The following is a 19,374-nucleotide window of genomic DNA, read 5'->3' on the forward strand; positions in this document are numbered from 1 at the left end:
CCTGCCCTGGCCTTGCTCCAGCACATTCCCGGGCATTTCCCTCTCTGGGCAGCTCCAGTGCCTGCAGCCATGGGCTGTGGGATGGCACTGAACCCATGGGCACAGCTGATCCTTGTGCCACCAAGAGCTGCCACGTGGCACCAGGGGTGGCCTCCGAGGTGGAGGAGGTGGCAACTGCCAGGATTAGCAGCTGTCACAGCTCTGTGGCAGCAGCGAGTGGGGAACAAAACCCACCCAGGCACTCTGCTGGCAGCTGGGTCCCCTGGGGCTGAAAAGGGTCTGTGTTCTTTCAAAAACATTTCATAAGCAGTTATTTTTTTTTCCCCCAACATGAATCAAAAGCACTTGCTGCACCCTCTGCACTCCAAGGCCAGGCAGGAGTGTTGCTGTTGACTTGAAGCATTCCTGACTTGTAGAACAACTGATCCCATTTTTGCCAGGCTTGCCTTCTTTCCTAGGAACTAAAACCCCAGCCTGGTGCCTGTGCAATGCCCTGCTCTGTTTTACACCAATCCAACCGTGTGCAATAAATCCCAGCTCACGTTTTACTGTGGAGTAAATTCTGAGGCTGCCCCAAGTCTGCCTTGTGAGCGAGTGTGTTTCCCCAAACCTGTTCCTTGTTTTTTGCTATACCGAAACCACCCCCCCAAAGAAATGATTTTCCCAGGAAAGCCTGGATTTCTGGCAAGGTCTGGGGGTGACTGCCAAGGTGCAGAGCCCTGTGCTATCCCCTCCTTTCCTCTCCCCAGCAGCCTGTCCTGTGTGAACAGCACCTTCCACCTGTGTTTTGAGTGTGTGTGTTTCCCCAAACCCGTTCCTTGTTTTTTGCTATATCAAAACCACTCCCCCAAAAAGAAATTATTTCCCCAGGAAAGCTTAGATTTCTGGCAAGGCCTGGAGGTGACTGCAGCCCTGCCAAGGTGCTGAGCCCTGTGCTAACCCCTCCTTTCCTTTCCTTTCCCTGCAGGTGCCTGTCCTGTGTGAACAGCGCCTTCCGCTGCCACTGGTGCAAGTACCGGAACCTCTGCACCCACGACCCCACCACCTGCTCCTTCCAGGAGGGACGGATCAACGTCTCCGAGGTACCACGCTGGGATTTTTCCCTCTAGCCTTTGCTTTTCTGTGCCACAAGCAGCAGAACTCATGTTTGTGGGAGGATTGTTGGCTTCCCGTGAGTCTCTTTGGTGTCGAGAAGTGCAGATGCAGCTTTTAAAAGTGTTGGTGTCACTAAAGGGCTGCTCTGACCTCAGCCAGAGCTGATCCCTCCCCTGCTGTGTGGGAATGCCCAGGTTCATTAATTACAATAATTACTGTGGTTCTTTCCCCCAGGGGTCCCAGAGACTCCTCAAACTCGGCACTTTTCAGCATCTCTGCTGTTGTCTGAGGGCCAGCAGCAGGTCTGGCTGGGGCTGGTCAGTGCCTGGCGTTGGCAGGGCTGGGATTTATGGCAGGAGCTGATGGAGGAGGGAATTACCAAAGTGCACAGCCCCAGATTTTGGAAAGGGGAGTTGGTTCAGGTTCCAGCGCCGGGGCCCGGAGCCGTCTCTCTTAGCAGTTCATAAAAGGTGTGGGGCTCCAATCCAAAAATGCTTTTAACACTTGGAAAGGCACAGCCCATGAGTGGCTCTGCCAGCTCTCCTGTGTGTCCCAGGGCAGAGAAATCCATGGAGGAAAAGGGTTTTTTAGCACAAATTCCTGATTGAACATTGCCAGGAACCCTTGGTTTGGGTTTTCTGCAATCCTTGTCCTCTCTGTTTCATCTTCACGAGGTTCTGCTGCTGGCAGGGTCCTGGTCTTTGCCCTCCCTGTCCCTACAAATAGCTTTGTAGCACCTGAAATGAGTGCAGGTCCTAAAGCTGCGAGGGAAAAGTGGTTTAAAAGGTTCTCTGGAAATCCTGGGAGTGCTGGAAAGTGGGAAAGGCAGCGGTGAGGAGATCTACAAACATGAGGAGAAGAAAGGAGAGGAAGGTGTGCCAGTTTCCAGACAAATCCTTGTCAGTGAGTGATGGAGATTGAGAAAAGCAGAAGAGCTCAGCTCAGTCAGTGGTGTGAACACTGAGTTGTCAAAAAGAAGTGACTGAAGGTTTAAGTCAAGTTGCTGCTAAACCAGGAGCAAACTCTACTCTTGTGTCTCCCTGGCTAAAATGCTGCCAGGAGAGTCAGAGGTGGAGGGGAGAGGAATTTATGAGCTGCATGTGTAAGGACCTGGGATGGGCACCATGTCTGGCATGGGGACAGATGCTCAAGGAGAAGTATCTCCACCCCAGGAACAAACCAAAACCTTTCTCCATCCAGCTCAAAGTCAAGAAATTTCTTTTCACCACATCAAGAGACAGCAAAACCCTTTGCTTCTCCTCTTGAGTGAAGGGGGTGGGATTCCTCCCTCACACTCAAAGCATCCCTGTCCTCCCAGGCTGCACAATTGGAGTTCTCCTCCTCTGGGTCTCCAGCCCCAGGATCTCAGAAGTGTCTGACAAGTGTCTGCTAAAGTAGGACAACCCCATTATCTCTGTTTTCCTCCTGGGAGCACCCAGGACTTGCCTGAGATCACACAGAGGGAGAGAGGAGGAGTTGGAATCTGTGGAAGTTCCTGCTGGGATCACAGGGCTGTCGTGTCTCCGAAGAACCTCCTCTGTCGTCCTCCTCTTGCAGAGGTTGTTTCTCAGCAGGGATGTTTTGGGATATCTCACACCTTGCTGGTGATTAGTTGTGATAAGGGATGATGATAACCACACAAGTGCTCTGCTGTCCATCATTTCTTCCCCAGACCTCTGAGCACAGGCAAAACCACCCCAAACAAATGTGTCTGCTTATTTAAGAGCGATGAATTTCCTCTTCACACACAGCGTGGTGATAATGCCTTCGCTATGGGCTCTTCACCAACACAGAAATAAGTAAATGCCTCATGAAGGGTTTCCTCTCCTCAACCAATTCAGATCACAATGTTCTCATTGTGTCACGGCCTGATGTATTAGGAAATTGTTTGTGCTTAGCCTGGCTGCCTCCCCAGCACAGGCAGTGGTGTTTGGAGCAGTGATCTCCGTGCCTGTGCCCTACTTTCAGTCCCCTGTGCCTCTCCTTACGTAAGGTTTACACACGTGTTCACACGGGCCTGCAAATTTTGCTCGCGTCTTTATATTTAATTCAAGGGAAAAATATCTTGAATATTCCCTTTTACTCCTGGCCCATCAGAGTCGGCGTCCCAGAGGGATTGGATGTGTAACGAGCTCCCTTTGATGCTCCCAGGAGTTGTCTGTCTGGAGGAGGAAGAAGAGCTCAAAGCCTCAGCCACTTTGCCAGGAGATGGGGGAGAGAAATTCCCTCTCCATGAGCTCCTGCTCCTTGCGAGCTTCTTCCCCCACTGACCCAGCTCAGTGCTGCCTTTTTGCTGTTTTCCATGGAAATACAGCCCAGAGAACTTTTCTCATCCCTCCACCTGCCCTGCCAGCAGGAATTGTGTGCTCAGCTCCAAGGGCAGAGCTCAGGGACAGATGTGGGGGTGCAGAGGGAGCCCCAAAGGTGCTTTAGGAAAAATGAAAATGTTTAACACGTGGTTTGGGGTGACTGGTCAGTGAACACAGAGCCTTTCACAGCCTTTGAAGGACAGAGCTGTTCCTGAAATCCTCCCTCTCATGGGAATTCCTGAGACGGGGAACCCAACTCCTCTGAGGTCTCCATTTCCAGGAGCCAATTCTTTAGGAGTCAATAAATAGAGAAGCAATTGTTTTCCCATCCTTTTCCTGATCAGAGTTTCACTGTCAGCAGAAGGTGCCTGCTCAGGCCTTGCTCCCACTAAATCAAGATTTCTCCAAGAGATTCTCGTGGCTGTGGAGCACAGATTGTCCCACTTCACAGAACTCCAGATCGAGCCAATGGCACAATTTTATTGCTGGTTTGGTTTGTGTGTGTGTGTGAGGTTTTATGATCTCTCTCTCTAAATGTCTGAAACATCCAGATGAGGAGGGCTGTGGACACATAAACATCCTCACACCCCATCCCAGAGGAGAGCTAGAACCAAATAAATCCTCTTAGCTCCCCAGGATGTGGAGTCCATCCCTCTTTGATGTCCAGCGAGTGCTGATAATGCTGTTCCCACAGGAGGGACGCTGATCTGGGGACAGAGAGCTTCAGATTCAGGATTTCAGTGCCCTTGTGTCCTTTGAATTCCCGCTGATTTCATGGCAATGCCCTTCCCCTGGCTGTGCCCTTGGGTGCTGAGTGCTGCTTGATGTGCCTCGAAGGAAACAACCCCAAAATCAGCCCATCCTCATGCCTGTCCTGACACCCCAGGAGAGCTGAGGTGTTCATCAGCTCTTTCTCTGACCAGTGCAATATCCCAAATCTGCACGAGCTTTTCAATAAGACTTTGAAGTGAGTTTTTCCTTATCTAATGGTAATACTGAACTAATATTAACATAACAATGTCATCTCCTGGCAGTATTTTGCCACCTGACCTGCTGCCTTATGAGCAAAGGAAGGCTCACAAAACTGTAGGAATTTCAAGGCGTGAGGGATTAAAAACTGTACTTCTTCAAAGTCAGCATTGGCTGCTATGAATGTCTGGCTGAATGACATTGAACAGGATGTAGAAGATGCATCTCAGACCAATGCTGCCTTTCAATCTCAAAAGCCACTGATCCAGTTATTCTCTGTTACTCCCCAAATAGTCATTCTTAAGACACAGCAGTGACCTTTCTTGTTGTGCCTTCCTGACACCACTCCTGCCACCTTTCCTTGGTCAGATCAGGAGCCTACCAGCTCTGGTGTCAGCCACACCTCTCTACAACAGGGATCCATTTTCTCCCAGGCCAGGAATTCTCCTGAGCTCCCGTCGTGATTCTGGAAGTGAATCTCTTCCTGCCAGGCACTGGTCTCATCCCTGAAGGGGGAGGCCACTCAGAGCCACATCTCAGGCCACCAAAGGCAGCCGATGGCTCTGCTGGCTCACACCTGGCTTTGGGGAGATGCCTTTGCCTGAAAGATGAACAAAAAGCCTGGTTTTATCAAAATTCCCTCAGCTCTGAGCTGTGGCAATGCTTTTTTCATCCGTGGTGAGGATGTTTGGTGTTTGGAGGGAAGGAGCCAGGCAGGGAAGAGCTGAGGGGAGCAGAGGGAGATGTTCCTGCCCCTAACCCATCCCTGTGCCAGGGAACTGCTGCTGCCCTCACCTCTGGCACACAAAGGGAAGGGAGGGAAAGATTTTTCCCTGTTTACAGGAGGGAAAGACTCCCTCTGTGGCTGTAAATATCCCCCCCTGCCTCCCCAGATGAATGGAGAGGACCCAGGTTACAGCACATGTCCACAGCTCAGGGCTCATGGTGTGGGGAAGGAATTCACCAGGCTCAGCTCCAGCTGCCTTTCTTTCGTGTCTGGTTTCTAAGGAACAGGGTCTGCTCTCCTTTCCAGTGGCATAAATGAAGGATAATGTGTTTCCATGAGTGACAGGGACTGTAATTTATATCATTGGGAACACAACTGTGAACCAGGGGTTTACATTCACGTGCCAGATCGGGTTATGTTTATAACTTTAAAATAACGTGCGGCGAGTTAACGTTTGTGGAGAGTTTGTGGGGGGTTTTTGAAGATGAAAAGTACAAAAAAACCCAGTCTATTTTCTGCCATTTGGGCTAAATCCCGTAGTCAGAAGAATTGCCTGCCATTTCTAGGCAATTTTTTTTTCCAAATAAGAGCATGGAGGTTTGACCTACTAAAACTGCTCGGTTAAACACAAATAATAACCATGGGTGCTCTGTTCTGCTCCAGAGACAGCTGCAGAACGCGGGTCTTTAAGGTATTTATAGACCTTGGAGTCTTTGAGGCTAAAAAAGTGTTGGAGAAGCATAAAATGTCTTTGTAAATTGTGTGTGCTGATACTTCACAGGCGGAATATTCCCCGAGAGTCTGTGCCACTCAGGCATCGGAGCCTTGTCTTCCTCCAGCAGATCTGATCCGTGTTTATTCTGGCGCAGGGAAGTCAAGGGGGATAATGAGAGGATTCCGCGTGTTTGTTTAGCGAGAGGAGGCAATAATGGCCTTTCTAACTCGCTGCAGGATTTACCTCTCATGAATTAAAAAACAAAGTAAACTGATTATGGAGCAAGTTGTGTGTTCCACCGCCTTTATTTGGGCGCTTTTTTTTTTTTTTTTTTTTCTGGGGGTTTCTCCGCTATTCTTGGGGAGGAAAGGCAGGATGGGGTACCCAGGCTGAGCACAGGAGGGGACTTTGGCTACAGCAGCAGGGCTGGAGCTGCCAACCCCTTCCCAGTGCTCTGGGAAATTCCTGTAAAGGGGATCAGCATCCACAGAGGTGCTGCTCCAGCTAAAGATAAACTCCTAACAAAATAATTATCTGAACTCTGGCTTTTCCACCAGGGAGAGGTGGCGGAGGGACAAACGGCCCTGGCAGGGTGTTCCTCCTGCAGCAGCACCCCCAGGAGAGCCAAAACCCCCACACAGGGTCTGTGAGTGCAGGGATTTGGGATGAAGGGATGTGGGAGTGCAGGGATTTGAGTGTGCAGACATTTGGTGGTGAAGGAACATGAGTTTGCAAGGATTTAGGGGTGCAGGGATGTGGGTATTCCAGGATTTGAGGTGCAGGGACGTGGGTTTTCAGGGATTTGGAGTGAAGGGATGTGGCTGTGCAGGGATTTGGGGTGCAGGGATATAGGTTTTCAGGGATTTGGGGTGCAGGGGCCTGGGTCTTCAAGGATTTGGGGTGCAGGGACATGGGTTTGCAAGGATTTGGGACGCAGGCATGTGGCTGTGCAGGGATTTGGGGTGAAGGGACAAGGGGTTTCAGGGATTTAGGGTGCAAGGACATGCATTTGCAGGGATTTGGGGTGCAGGGACAAGGGGTTTCAGGGATTTAGGGTGCAAGGACGTGCATTTGCAGGGATTTGGGGTGCAGGGACAAGGGGTTTCAGGGATTTGGGGTGCAGGGATGTGGCTGTGCAGGGCTGTGGGTGCACATCATTGCAGCAGCAATTTAAAAAAAAACAAATTGGATAGAGAGAAGCCCTGAAAGCTGAGCACTGAGGCTGGAAATGGCTCCCAGGGGCTCCACAGGACGTGCAGGGTCTGAGCTGTGACCCAAACCCTCCCCAGCCCCGGCAGCTCCACTCGCTCAGCTGAGACATTCAGCAGTGACTGCCCGCAGCAGTGTGGCTCCCCACGAGCATCCTGGGTTTTCCTGAGCCTGGCATCTTCCTGGGGATGTCTCCATCCCAAAACGTGGATCCCTTATTAGTGTGATCACTGCAGCTGTCAGCCAGCACTGAGCCTCTGCTCGGGCTGCGCCTGCCTTTCCTTCCCCACAATCCCAATGTGACATTTTCCTTCCACTGCAACCAAAGGAAAAAAAAAAAAATCTATTTTGTCCCATTCGTCTCTAATGATGGCAGAACAAATTTTGCTGCCAGCATTTTCAGCACCAGAGAGCAGATCTGGGGCTGGGAGTGCTCTCCCTGCCTTTCCTTAGCAGTCGCCTCACGGATGGAGCTGGCCAGGAAGGATAATGGTCCATAACATATTCATTATTTTCAGCACCGTGCACTGAAGTTCTCCCACTGGTGATGCAGGTGGAGATTTTTTGTTTGTTTCTTTTCAGTCCTAATGGGGTAAAGGACTCTGCGACTCCAGGTTGCTTTTCCCCCCAATCCATGGGTGCTCCACAGGGCTGGGCACCTCTCAGGAGCGGAGCCACTTCCCTGCTCCTGGTGTTCAGTGGGACTTGGAGATGAAATGCAAAACCTTAACTGCAGGCAGGTGTTGAGTGGAAGGTGGCACAGGAGAGAAATGTGCAGAGTCAGCTTGGAAGAGCTGCATGGGAAATGCTGTGGATCCAGGGAGTTTGCTGGGGGTGAGCTGGGGGTGGATCCACAGCCCCAGGGTCAGTGGGAAGCAGGGAATGCCATTCCCCTCCAGCCTGTGAACCCACTGCACTGCAGCTGGTGGAGTCTGAAATCACTCCTGGCTGTTAATCCGTGAAAGTCCCTGTTAGAAATAAAATAAAATATATATACGGAAAAGTGCCACTAAAAAGGTTTATGAGGCTGCAGTTTAAGTTAGTGGCTCCTCCAGACCGGGAGAGCATCTGTTTCTCATTTACAGCTGGCTTGAGCCAGTGGTGAAACAACTTCCCATGGGCCTGGCTGGGAGCTGGAGGGGGAGGCTGCCTTGGGGAGGGGGATTTTCCCCCTGGCCACGCTGTCCTAGTGGGATCCTGGGCAGGCCGGCAGTCCTGGCATCACCATCAGCATCGTTTCCTTTCATCCCCAGGCTGGGCCAAAGGGCTCGGGATGCCAGTCTGGGACTTGGCAGAGGGAAGGGAGACGTGTTTGTTCTAAATTCCTGCTTTAGTCAGGGATTAATCACTCAGTGTCAGGTGCTTACAGGTACTTAGGTACCTTGTTCCATTAGATCAAAGCAAATTAGAGCTGAGCAGAATGTAAATACAGCTGATGGTCAGAGCCTTTGTCTCAGCATGGTGCAGTTCCTGGTGTAGAAATGGAAGAAAAATTGTATTTCCCAGTGTGCTGTGCAGAGATAATGTTTGGGATGTTGAGCTCTCACGGGAGGGATGTCACACAGTTACCAGGAGCTGATAAGTCATTTTTTTGTGGTCTGTCTCAGGGTTTCATTCAGACATTTAGTTTGTGCTCGGGTGAACTGGAGATCTGTCCTGCTGTGCAGTGGTGTTTCACAGAGTCACAGATGGTTTGGGTTGGAAAAGATCTTAAAAATCACCTCATTCCTCCTCCTGCTGCAGGCAAGGGACACCTTCCACTACCCCAGATTGCTCCAAGCTGGCCTTGGACACTTCCAGGGATGAATTTTAAGGTCCCTTCCCACCCAAACCATTCTGGGGTTTGGAGATAGAAGGGGCAGTTCAGGTTGGCTGCTTTGCCCACCCAGGCAACTCCCCAGCCCAGGAAAACACTGCCAGCCCCAGCACAGGAGCTGGTGAGTGATTCAGGAAGGCAGAGCTGGTGGAGCTGGAGAGGAGGGAGAGCAGACAGAGCAGAACTTAATGTCACCTCAGAAATTAATGGCACCTCGGCCTAATTTTACTGAGATAAAGCAGAGCAGAACAGTGCCTGGTGCTGAGAGGGAAGCACATCCTGAGCTGATCCATCTCCCTCCCCAGCACAGGGGTCTGAGGGGTGAAATGGGATTAGGAGAAGCCCCTGTGGCTGGGAGCAGCCCGTCCCCTCCCAGGGCAGGGGCTGGAGCAGCTGATAAGGGGCTCAGCTCCTCAGAGGGTACAGCAGGAGCTGCTGGCTCCCAGATAAAACCCGTGGGAAGCTCAGAGCAGGGAGGACACCTTGGATTGATCCCCAAAGAGGGTGTGGTGTCCTCCTTGAGCAGCTGCAGGGAGGAGAGCAGAGCCAGCCCTGGGGCACAGGGGGCTCTGTGTCCCTGCACTGGGCAGTGGCAGGTCCTGGGCACTGGGGACGGGCTGGGACATCAGCCCAGACCTGGCCACACCTGCAGCTCCTCTGAGCCCTTTTTGGCCTTACCTAGAAACAGAGGCCAGATCAAGTTAAGAGAATAAAAATCAGTTTATTTATGTTTATTGAAGGGTCTTCAGGTACATTTTGGGCAGACAAAGCCCCCCAGGGGCTGCACCCAAAAATGGATGATGGGTCGCAGGTTTTCACACTTTTATAAGTTTGATCCATTTGCATATTGGGGGTTAATTTTTCAATTACGGCTTCAGGTAATGAAGTCATTTACCCCAAGTTTGCTCTCCCCCAACTCACTTTTGTTTAAATTTCTCAGGGCCTGAGGCAGTGAGGTGTCCTTGATTGCCAGGCCTGGAGAGGAATTGTTGTGTCAAAATGAGAGAACAGCAGCTCACACTGTGTGTGGAGTTTGGAGTTACACACGAAAGAACTGCAGGATTACGAATAGATGGAAAATATAAAAGATAAAATCCTCCCCATAATAAAAATATAAATATATAAAAGATAAAAGCCACCACACCCCACCCATAACCTCCCACCTTCTCTCCTCCCCTCCCAGGACTGTCCCCAGCTGTTCCCCACGGAGGAGATCCTGATCCCGGTGGGAGAGGTGAAGCCCATCACGCTCAAGGCCCGGAACCTGCCGCAGCCCCAGTCGGGCCAGCGGGGCTACGAGTGTGTGCTGAGCATCCAGGGCATCATCCACAGGGTGCCCGCCCTGCGCTTCAACAGCTCCAGCGTGCAGTGCCAGAACAGCTCGGTGAGAGCCGCGGGGACGGGCTGGGGGGTGCAAACAGCCCCGGGGAGGGTGGAAAATCCCCAATCCTCAGCCCCAGGTGGGAGAATTCCCCACAGGGGTTTGGGGAGGTGGTGCCTCCTCTGGAGCGCTGCGGTGGGGGGTCAGAGGAGGAGGAGGAGGGAATTCAGGAGGTGTTAAGGCGGGTTAATTCACACGCGGGGAGATAAGGAGAATCACAGAGCCCTTATCGGGGAGCTGTCAAATCCCAGGTCACGGTGCCGGCATGAACAGAGCAGCGCTGGAGAGCAGGGAGGGAGAAAGTGCCAGGGGAGAGGGAAATCACCGGCAGGAAAAGGGGAATCGCGGACAAGGAGAGGGGAATCACTGTGAGGGACAGGGGAATCACCAGTGGGGAGAGGGGAATTACAGACAAGGAGAGGGGGAATCACGGACAGGGAGAGGGGAATCACCGCCAGGAAAAGGGGCCTCACTGGCAGGAAAAAGGGGAATCACCGGTGGAGAAGGGAATCACTGTTCTGGAGAGGGGAATCACCCGTGGGAAAAGGAAACTCACGGACAGGGAGAGGGGAATCACCTTAGGGACAGGAGAATCACCCGGGTGATGCTGCCCCAGGAGCAGGACAGGATAATCCCCTCCCCAGGACAGGGCTCAGCCTCACTGCGGCCCCCAGGGCACCCCAAAGTCACCCTGGTGGGCACCAAAACACCAATGGCAAATGCAAACACCCCCACCCCAGCCCACAGGCCAAATCTGGGCGTCCTGTGTCCCTTCACAGAGACCAGGGACAATTGTGTCCCCTCCTCTCCTCACCACTGGGAAAGGGCTCTGGGCAAACAGGGCACAGCCAGTTTGTTTTAGGGCAGCAAAACAGGGTCCACTCGAATATTCAGTGCAGATGGTCTTAAATTGTTAATGAAGTTTTGAATTTTTAAAAGTTTTGCTGGGTATTTATACATCACCGGCCGTCTTTGGGCCTTGCAGCTTGGTGGATAATAAATGTATTAATAGTATATAGTACTTTTCCTATCCAGAGTGATTTATAAGCATTAAAAAACAACTTTTATTGCTGTTGGGCTGGTAGGAAGTGGTAGGGGGAGGATGTGAGGGGCACTCTGGACTCACAGCTTCTTGTTCCACACCAGCTCAGTAAAACCTGGGCAAAATGAACCAGTACAGTCAAACGTGAGTTAAAACTGCACAGCTCCTGCCCAGGGACAGGCAGAGCACTCTGCCCTGCTTTAATCACCATTCCCTCATCCCAGAGAGGCTCACTCACCTTTTAAAGCCTTTTTAGCAGCTCTTGGTTGACCTAAAGAGTGAAGCCTGGGCAGTGCTGGGTGTGCTAATGGGAATTTCAGCCTTCACTGGGAATTCAGCCTCACTCAGCCATAGCCCCCAGGATGTCCATAGGAAGGGGAATAATTCAAGCCAGTGCTGTCCTAGAGCAGGCTGAGACAGTGGCTGGAGCTCTGCACCATCTATCTTTGCTCAGCTGTTTCCTGTTCCACCTGCAGTGGGATTTTGGAGCTCCCAGTCACAAAGTGGGCAAGCAGCAGCCTGAAGGCAGCAGTCCCATCTGGTTAACTGCGGGGGCTGTGTTGGGAAACCAGAGACTGAGTGACAAGACCAACTACTGCAAGTGGATTAATTAATCTGTTACCTCTCACAAGGACTAGATCTGATTTAATTATCTCTTCCTGGTGAGGAGAAGGGACTCAAACCCTGGAGATGAAGTGTAAAAATGTGGCGTCTCAGGCACCAGCAGATGTTTTTAAGCAGAGACTAAAGAAGGTTCTTCTCAAGAAACCCTCTTTGTCTGTGAGTGTTGTCTCCCCAAGGGTTTCACTCTGGCTCTTACCCTGCAGTACCTCTATGATGGGATGGACATCAGCAACTTGGCCGTGGACTTTGCTGTGGTTTGGAACGGGAACTTCGTCATTGACAACCCAGAGAATCTGAAAGGTAAAATGTGTTTGAACTGGCTTCAGGTCAGGGGTGGTGGGGGCTGAGAGGGGCAGAGACACTGCCACCCCTGAGGGTCACCCTGAGGAGGAGAGCAGCTCCCTGCAGTGTTGGTGCTGCTCTCTCAGCCTTGGGTTTGGAATCCACCTGTGCAGGGGCACCTGCGGCTTGGGGAGACAAAGCTGAGCTCGTGCTGTGGTGGGCAAGTCCAGGGGTGGATGTATCCTGGGAGAACCTCTCAATCCCGGCTGTGTCCTGAGGGAATACCCCAATCCCAGACATACCCCAAAGGGAATCTCTCAATATGAGCTACAGCCCAAGAGAATCCCCCAAACCCATCTGTACCCCAGGGGAATCCCCCAGTCCCAACTGTACCCCAAGGGAATTCCCCAATCCCAGCTGCACCCTAAGGGAATTCCCCAATTCCATCTGTACCCCAAGGGAATCCCTCAATCCCAGCTTTGCACCAAGGGAATACCACAATCCCAGCTGTACCCCAAGGTTATCTCCCTAATCCCAGCTGTATCCTGAGGGAATCCCTCAAACCCAACTGCAGCCCAAGAGAATCCCCCAGTCCCAGCTGTACCCCAGGGGAATCCCCCAATCCCAGGTGTATCCTGTGGGAATCCCCCACTCCCACCTGCACCCCAAACTCCCCTGATCTCTCCCTGATCTCCCTGATCTCTCTCCTCTCCCCGCAGTTCACCTGTACAAGTGTGCGGCGCAGCGGGAGAGCTGCGGGCTGTGCCTCAAGGCCGACCCCAAGTTCGAGTGCGGCTGGTGCAGCGCCGAGGGCCGGTGCTCCCTGCGGCCCCACTGCGGCTCCCCGGGCCCCGCACAGCCCTGGCTCCACTGGGCCGGACACAACGTCAAGTGCTCCAACCCGCGCATCACCGAGGTGAGCCCGCGCCCCCTGAGTCTGTGTCTGACCTGGAATGCTGAAATCTTCCCAGAGGGGTCTTGATAGAGACAGCCTTGCAGGGGTCTGGGTGCTCTGTTAGCCTTGGGGCAGCCTCAGCAAGGCACAACCAGGGGCTGCAAATGATCTCTTAGCAGTGATTTCAGCTCTCAGCAGTGATCCAGCTCTTAGCAGTGATCCAGCTCTTAGCAGTGATTTCTGCTTTTAGTAGTGATCCAGCTCTCAGCAGTGGTTTCTGTTCTCAGCAGTGATTTCTGTTCTCAGCAGTGATTTCAGCTCTGAGCAGTGATTTCTGCTCTCAGCACTGATTCGGTTCTTAACAGTGATTTCTGTTCTCAGCAGTGATTTCAGCTCTCAGGAGTGATTTCTCCTCTCAGCAGTGATTTCTGGTCTCAGCAGTGATTTCTGCTTTTAGCAGTGATTTCTGTTCTCAGCAGTGATTTCTGTTCTCAGCAGTGATTTCTGCTCTCAGCAGTGATTTCAGCTCCCAGCAGTGATTTCAGCTCTGCCTTGCGAGGTTCTCCCAGGCCAGCTCAGGGACAGAGAGACAGGAGTGCCATGTGGCAGTTCCACAGGGTAGCCTTTATTGTCCAGCACCCTGCAAAGGAGTAGCCAGGGATGAGAGCTCCTTGTCAAACAGGGTAAACTCTGGACAACGCCCTAAATCCTCCATATTGCCCATATATATTACTATATACTAAAACCTTAAGGCTAAATTTTTCACCCTGTGAGATCACCCAATGCTATCCAAAATAAACCCACAACCCCAGTGCCATCACTCAATTTCAGAAGCCTGTTCCACGGCCTCAGGTCAAATGTGGTGTTTGCTTGAGGGTCAATGCCCTTTAGCACAGAAAGGCTGAACTGATCAGCCTCCAAAATTCCAACACAGCCCTTTCCTGGGACACCACTGGCACCTGGGCAGGTGTGCAGGCACTGCCCCAGGGGCAGCTGGCACTCGCCAGCCATCCACCCACGCCGAGGTGACCGCCACAGACTGCTGTGGGAATGCTAATTAAACCAGGGAGATAATTAGTCTGGGGTTGGCGCTGCTGGTATTTCTGTTCAGCCCACTGAGGGATGTAAAATGTGTCCCAGGAGGGTTTTCACTGGTGAAGCTGCACTTGCTCTGTTAACGCTGCTATGAGGAGTGACACTCCTATCAGGTGGGAATGAAGGAAGGTTTGGGTTTTCAGTTAATTAAATCCCCCAAAAAACCCTCTCCCTTGCCCTGGGTGTGTATCCACACTGCAGAACATGTAACACAGTAGGATCAGAGTTCTCTGTTACACCAGTGCTGGCGGCAGGGCTGCTCAGCACCCAAAATCTGCCAGCTGAATCAGAACCCAAGTGAGTGTGGAAGTCTCAAATTAAATTAAATTAGTTCTACACTGGTTTAACTAAACTGGCTCAGATCCCGTGGGAAGGAGGCATCAACCTCCTTTTTTGGGGGGGAGAGGAGGAAGCACAGCACAGGAGGAAGCTGGACTGGGGCTGGGTGGGGCTGACAGGAGAATGGTGTTGCTGAGGAGGGTCCATCCATCCTCAGGGACGTTTTGGTATTTCTGCCTCAGGCCTTCTGCCCAGCAGTGTTACACCTTTGCTGTGCAGGTGTTTATCTTGTGCAGGTGTTTATCTTGTGCAGGTGTTTATCTTGTGCAGGTGTTTATCTTGTGCAGTGTTTATCTTGTGCAGGTGTTTATCTTATGCAGGTTCTTCTCTGATGCAGGTTCTTCTCTTGTGCAGATGTTTCTCTTGTTCAGGTGTTTCTGTGATGCAGGTGTTTCTCCTGTGCAGTGTTTTGTACAGGGCAGAGTGGAGCTGCTGAGAGATGGTTGTCCAGGGCTGGGAAGGCATTAAAAGGGGTTGGAAGCCTGTCCTTTCCCTGCTCTCTTTGTTTTCCAAGTCCCAGTTTTCCTACAAGAGATAAAATGATCCTTAAAGGCTTCCCTGGACATTCCCCTTGCCCTGCCACTGGGCAGAACCCAAACTTTTCCTGCCCCAGTTCTGTTCTGCTGCACAGGGTTATGCTACAAGAAGCAAAACAGCCTCTACTGAGATTTCCTTCCCCATAAACCATGCAGAAAAGTTGTCAAGTCCAAGAAATCTTGGAATTATTTCTCTGCCCCTCGTTGATCTGGGCAGAGAAGGGGAGAAATGCTGTGCTCCAGCCACCAAGTGACTTGCATGTGAGCAGTGCCAGGCTGGCTCTGGCAGCTGGCTGCAGGCAGGGCACTGCCACCAAGTGTTTTATCACTGTCCAACTTGAAAGCAATACTTTTGGGCTCCGTCCAAGGAGAAAAGAGCAGAGCTCTGCTGTTTCAGATTTCTTGACTCCGTCCCCAGGTCTGTGTCTCAGACTGTGGAGGAGACTGTGAGACCTTCCCAGTTTCCCTGCTGTTGGGTCCTTTCCCAATGTCTGAGTTGTCTCAGGGGTTTGGGTACCATTCTGCAATGCCCAGTGCTGCAGAGCTGAACAGCTGGGGGACACCCTGCCCTGCTGGGACTGACCTGGCCCTGGCAGGTCCAGAGCTGGCACTGGTGACACATCCCCCATCCCCTGAGCACCAGCAGTGACAGGACAGGGGAGCAGGGTTTGCTCTCATGCTGGAGCTCACATGGCAGCCTGGATTACCCAGACTAAAAGAGCCTTTAGTATGGGCTGGTTTCCACTTCTCCTGCTTCATCTGGCCAGGTTCACTCTTTGTGACAAGCCTGAGGTCAAGGGCCTGGCTGCCAGGCGCCGGTGCATTCGGGGGAGGCATAAATAGGAAGGGATTGTTTGTTAATAGTTCCAAAAGTAAATGAGCAGTGGGGTATTTGCAGTCCTCTCACTGAGTGAGAGTCCCAGCCCTCCCCAGTAATGTCCCCTCAGCAGCTTAAAACTTCCACCCGGGCTGTGGCCTTAGCAATAAATAAATAAAAATCAGTTTTCCAGGGAACAAGCGGCGCTCTGATCTCCTATTCATTTATTTGCAGGCCTCATTAATATAACATCAGCGCAACAAACAGCTGAAGGGGGGGCAGTGTCAGCCTGAATAATGGAGTTGCTCTGCTGAGATAACAATTAGGTTCTGAATGTGCCATCAGCTGAGGCAGAGACAAGGAGGGATCATGCCGGGATGACAATGCTCATGTGCCGCTTCCCCGCTGGGCTCATCAGCTGGGATCCAGGGCTTAGAGCAGCAGCGAAAAGAAGCACAAAGAGGATGGAGGTGGATGGGGTTTGGGGAGGGGGCTGTGCCGTTGGTTGGGGGCACCCGAACAGATGCCGGGGGGTTGCTGTGCAGGGAGAGCCCCGGCCCCAGCCCTCCCCGGCTCCTCGCTGACTCTTCTGCAGGCAAAATGTTGCTTCACATCAGAAATGCTGAGAGATTCGAGCAGCAAGACGTGACAGTGAGAACATTTATCCCTCATTGTTGGAGCCCTGTCTTCTGCAGGCTTGGTGGGGGAAGAGTTTTAGCACTGGGCTGAGGCTCCTGGATCCCTGGGATCCTTGGATCCCAACCTTTGGGGACTCCTCGGGTCCCAACCTTGGAGATTCCAGCCTTGGGGACTTCTTGGATTCCAGCCCTGGGGATTCCTTCAATTCCAGCCTTGTGGACCCTTGGATTCCAGTGCTGGGAATCCCTTGGAATCCAACCTTGGACTCCAGCCTTGGGGATCCCAATCTCAGGGATCCCTTGGATTCCAGCCTTGGGAGTCCCTACCTTTGTTTCAGGTGAAAAGCAGCAATAAGAGAATTGCTCTGAGGTATCTGCAACCCTTCCCTGATGAAGGACAGGGTGTGAGGGTGACTGAGCTCCTGCCAACCCCCCTCATCCCTGTACCCAACCCATTTTAGGAATAACACAGCCCTGCAGACCTGATCAGTCCTTTCCAGCATTATTACAGGGGCTGGGATTTGTCTCCTGCAGTGGGGAGAGGTGACCTGCTCAGGATAATTCTGCCTCCCACACCCCACTCAGATCTCAGTGACTTTCAAGCTGCTTTGGTTTAGCAAACAGCCTGAAAAACCTTCCGGCAGAGGTGCAGATTCCTAAACAGCAAATGTCCAATTCCTGGCAATGCCCTGGCTCTTTCTCAGCTGCCCTTTGCAGGTCCTTTTCATCCTCCACAGAGCTCTAAGTGAAAAGCCAGTCTAGTGAAGTGATTTTCTTGAAATTGGGGACTATTTCTTGCTAATCCTGTCTGTCTCAGATCAGAAGTCTGGACTGGCAGCCCTGCAGCCTGGGCAGCTCTCAGCACAGCCCAGCTGGGATTAAGTCAGACCACGGGCTGGCTGTGCTGGAGGTGCCTCATCCTCACCCAACAAGGAGCCCAGGGATGCTCTCGGAGGGTCCCCAGCTCTGGGTGCACGGGGACCTTTAAGACTTATCTTCTTTCTGCGATTTTGACTGAATCTCTCCAGCTGTAATTAATTGAATGCATCTGTTCTAACCCTGGGGCTGCTTTATGGCACAGTTACTTCAAAACTGTTCAATTAGTGGCCACTAAAATCTAGGTCGAGTGGAGCTCCATATTGGGGATTTTCCAGGTCAGGACATTTTTAAAATACAGCATCAGCTCAGCTTTGTTCGGGGAGGCCGCCTGGCCCCGCTGCTTCTGCTCAGGTCAGGAAATGGCAAGTGGTGACTTCTTTATTTTTTTTTGAACACTGATGAGACAACGAGTGGAGTAAGTGCTCCAGTAAATGCATTTTAACATCATCCAGAGCTGCAAAGGACAGTTGTAACTGTCAGGCAAGTTCAGGTGATTTCCCAAGCAGTGATGTAAACACCACCAGGCCTCCAGGACTCGGTGTAACACAATCCAGCTTGGTTCTGTAGTGGGTTTACGGGCACGTCGAGCTTCCCGGAGCTAAATGATACAAGACAGGCCGTGGTGTGAGTTACAGGGAACAGCAGCACAACAGGCAGTGCGTGGTGAATAAATTAAAAACCTCCATCAGGCGGTGGAGGGGAGAGGGAGGTGGGAATTAAGGGATGTGGAGGAAGGAGGGGGTGGCTTGGTGGCTCTGGCGGGTGCATGGAGTTGGAGTAACCTCAGCATGTGTGGCCAAAAACGGGACAGAATGCCCAGGAAGGGATGGAGATGGAGCAGGAAGCCCAGGGAAGGGATGGAGATGGAACAGGAAGCCCAGGGAAGGGATGGAGATGGAACAGGCAGGCCAGGAAAGGATGGAGATGGAGCAGACAGCCCAGGGAAGTGCTGGAGTCACCCTGGCAGTGCTCAAAAACCAAGAGGATGTGGCCATGGGTTTAGTGGGGATGGTGGGATTCCATCTTGAAGATCTTTTTGGAGATGCTTTGGGGAACTGGGAGCCACAGAAGTGGTGGGGACAGGGGTGTCCCACGAGGGCTGCTGTGGGACAGGTCACTGGGATGTGGTGTCCTGGTGTTCAGCCTCCTTCCTCACTCCTGAGAAGGTGGAAAAAGCCAACCATCCATCTGGGAACAGCCAGGAAAATGTTCTGAAGAGCTCAAGTTTGGTTTTTTTGCCAAAGACAAGGGTGGAACAAAGAAGCGTAAACAAGATTTATCCATTAAATTAATTAAATTGCATTATTATGGATTGTGTTTATTTATTAATAACAGCTACAGCACGGGAAAGATTAGAAACTCACCCAAGAGCAACAACAGAGTGGTGGCAGATTCAGGATGAGTGTCTGAGCGTCCTGGGTCCAAATTTTGTGACCATGCATTATTGAAATTTATACTCCTAATTGAAGAGGAGATTGTCCTTAATGCAAGTCCGGGGAAGCAGGGATGATTATGGCTGAGGCAGGCTATAAACAGGCAGCTTGAAAGCACACACCTCACCCTTTAACATTTTTAAGTAATTTGAGGTGCCAAGTCACTAATAAAATGTGACATTAATATTCAGAGAACAGCCAAGGCAGAAGGTAAAGTTCTCCCAAGCACCAGGCTGCTTCTGGAAGGTGACTTACCCTGTTCTGGGTGGAGAAGATGGGAGCCAGGTTTATCCTTCTGCAAGGATTTCTGGGGAATGGCTCTGCCCACTCTTCTTGGCCAGCTCAGGGACCTTGGAGTCCTCTCTTGGAGCACGGCACAGATGGATTTCAGCATCCTTGGGTCCTCCAGGACGTCCAGAAGAGCCATGGGGGGATGGCCCTGGCTGGTTGGGCAGCAGGAGCAGGAGGAGGCTGCAGCACTCCCGTGGATGCTGAATGTGAGAAATCAGGCAGCAGCACAGTGTCTGTGGGGAAACTAAGTCACAGATTTTTCATTCTGGCCTGAGATATTGT

General features: G+C 51.8%; 1 protein-coding gene across 1 annotated transcript in view; it reads left to right on the plus strand.

Annotated features, from left to right (window-relative positions):
- PLXNA2 (plexin A2) overlaps nucleotides 1–19,374 on the plus strand; it is a 156,489-nt gene that overhangs the window by 93,766 nt on the left and 43,349 nt on the right. The window contains exons 9-12 of the mRNA XM_083878417.1: nucleotides 968–1,082; nucleotides 10,024–10,224; nucleotides 12,091–12,187; nucleotides 12,889–13,085. Coding sequence (XP_083734543.1) covers nucleotides 968–1,082; nucleotides 10,024–10,224; nucleotides 12,091–12,187; nucleotides 12,889–13,085 — 610 coding nt within the window. The remainder of the gene's footprint in view (nucleotides 1–967; nucleotides 1,083–10,023; nucleotides 10,225–12,090; nucleotides 12,188–12,888; nucleotides 13,086–19,374) is intronic.

This window comes from Zosterops lateralis (genome assembly GCF_965231275.1).
Source record: "Zosterops lateralis genome assembly, chromosome: 26".
In the NCBI taxonomy this organism is placed as follows: domain Eukaryota; kingdom Metazoa; phylum Chordata; class Aves; order Passeriformes; family Zosteropidae; genus Zosterops; species Zosterops lateralis.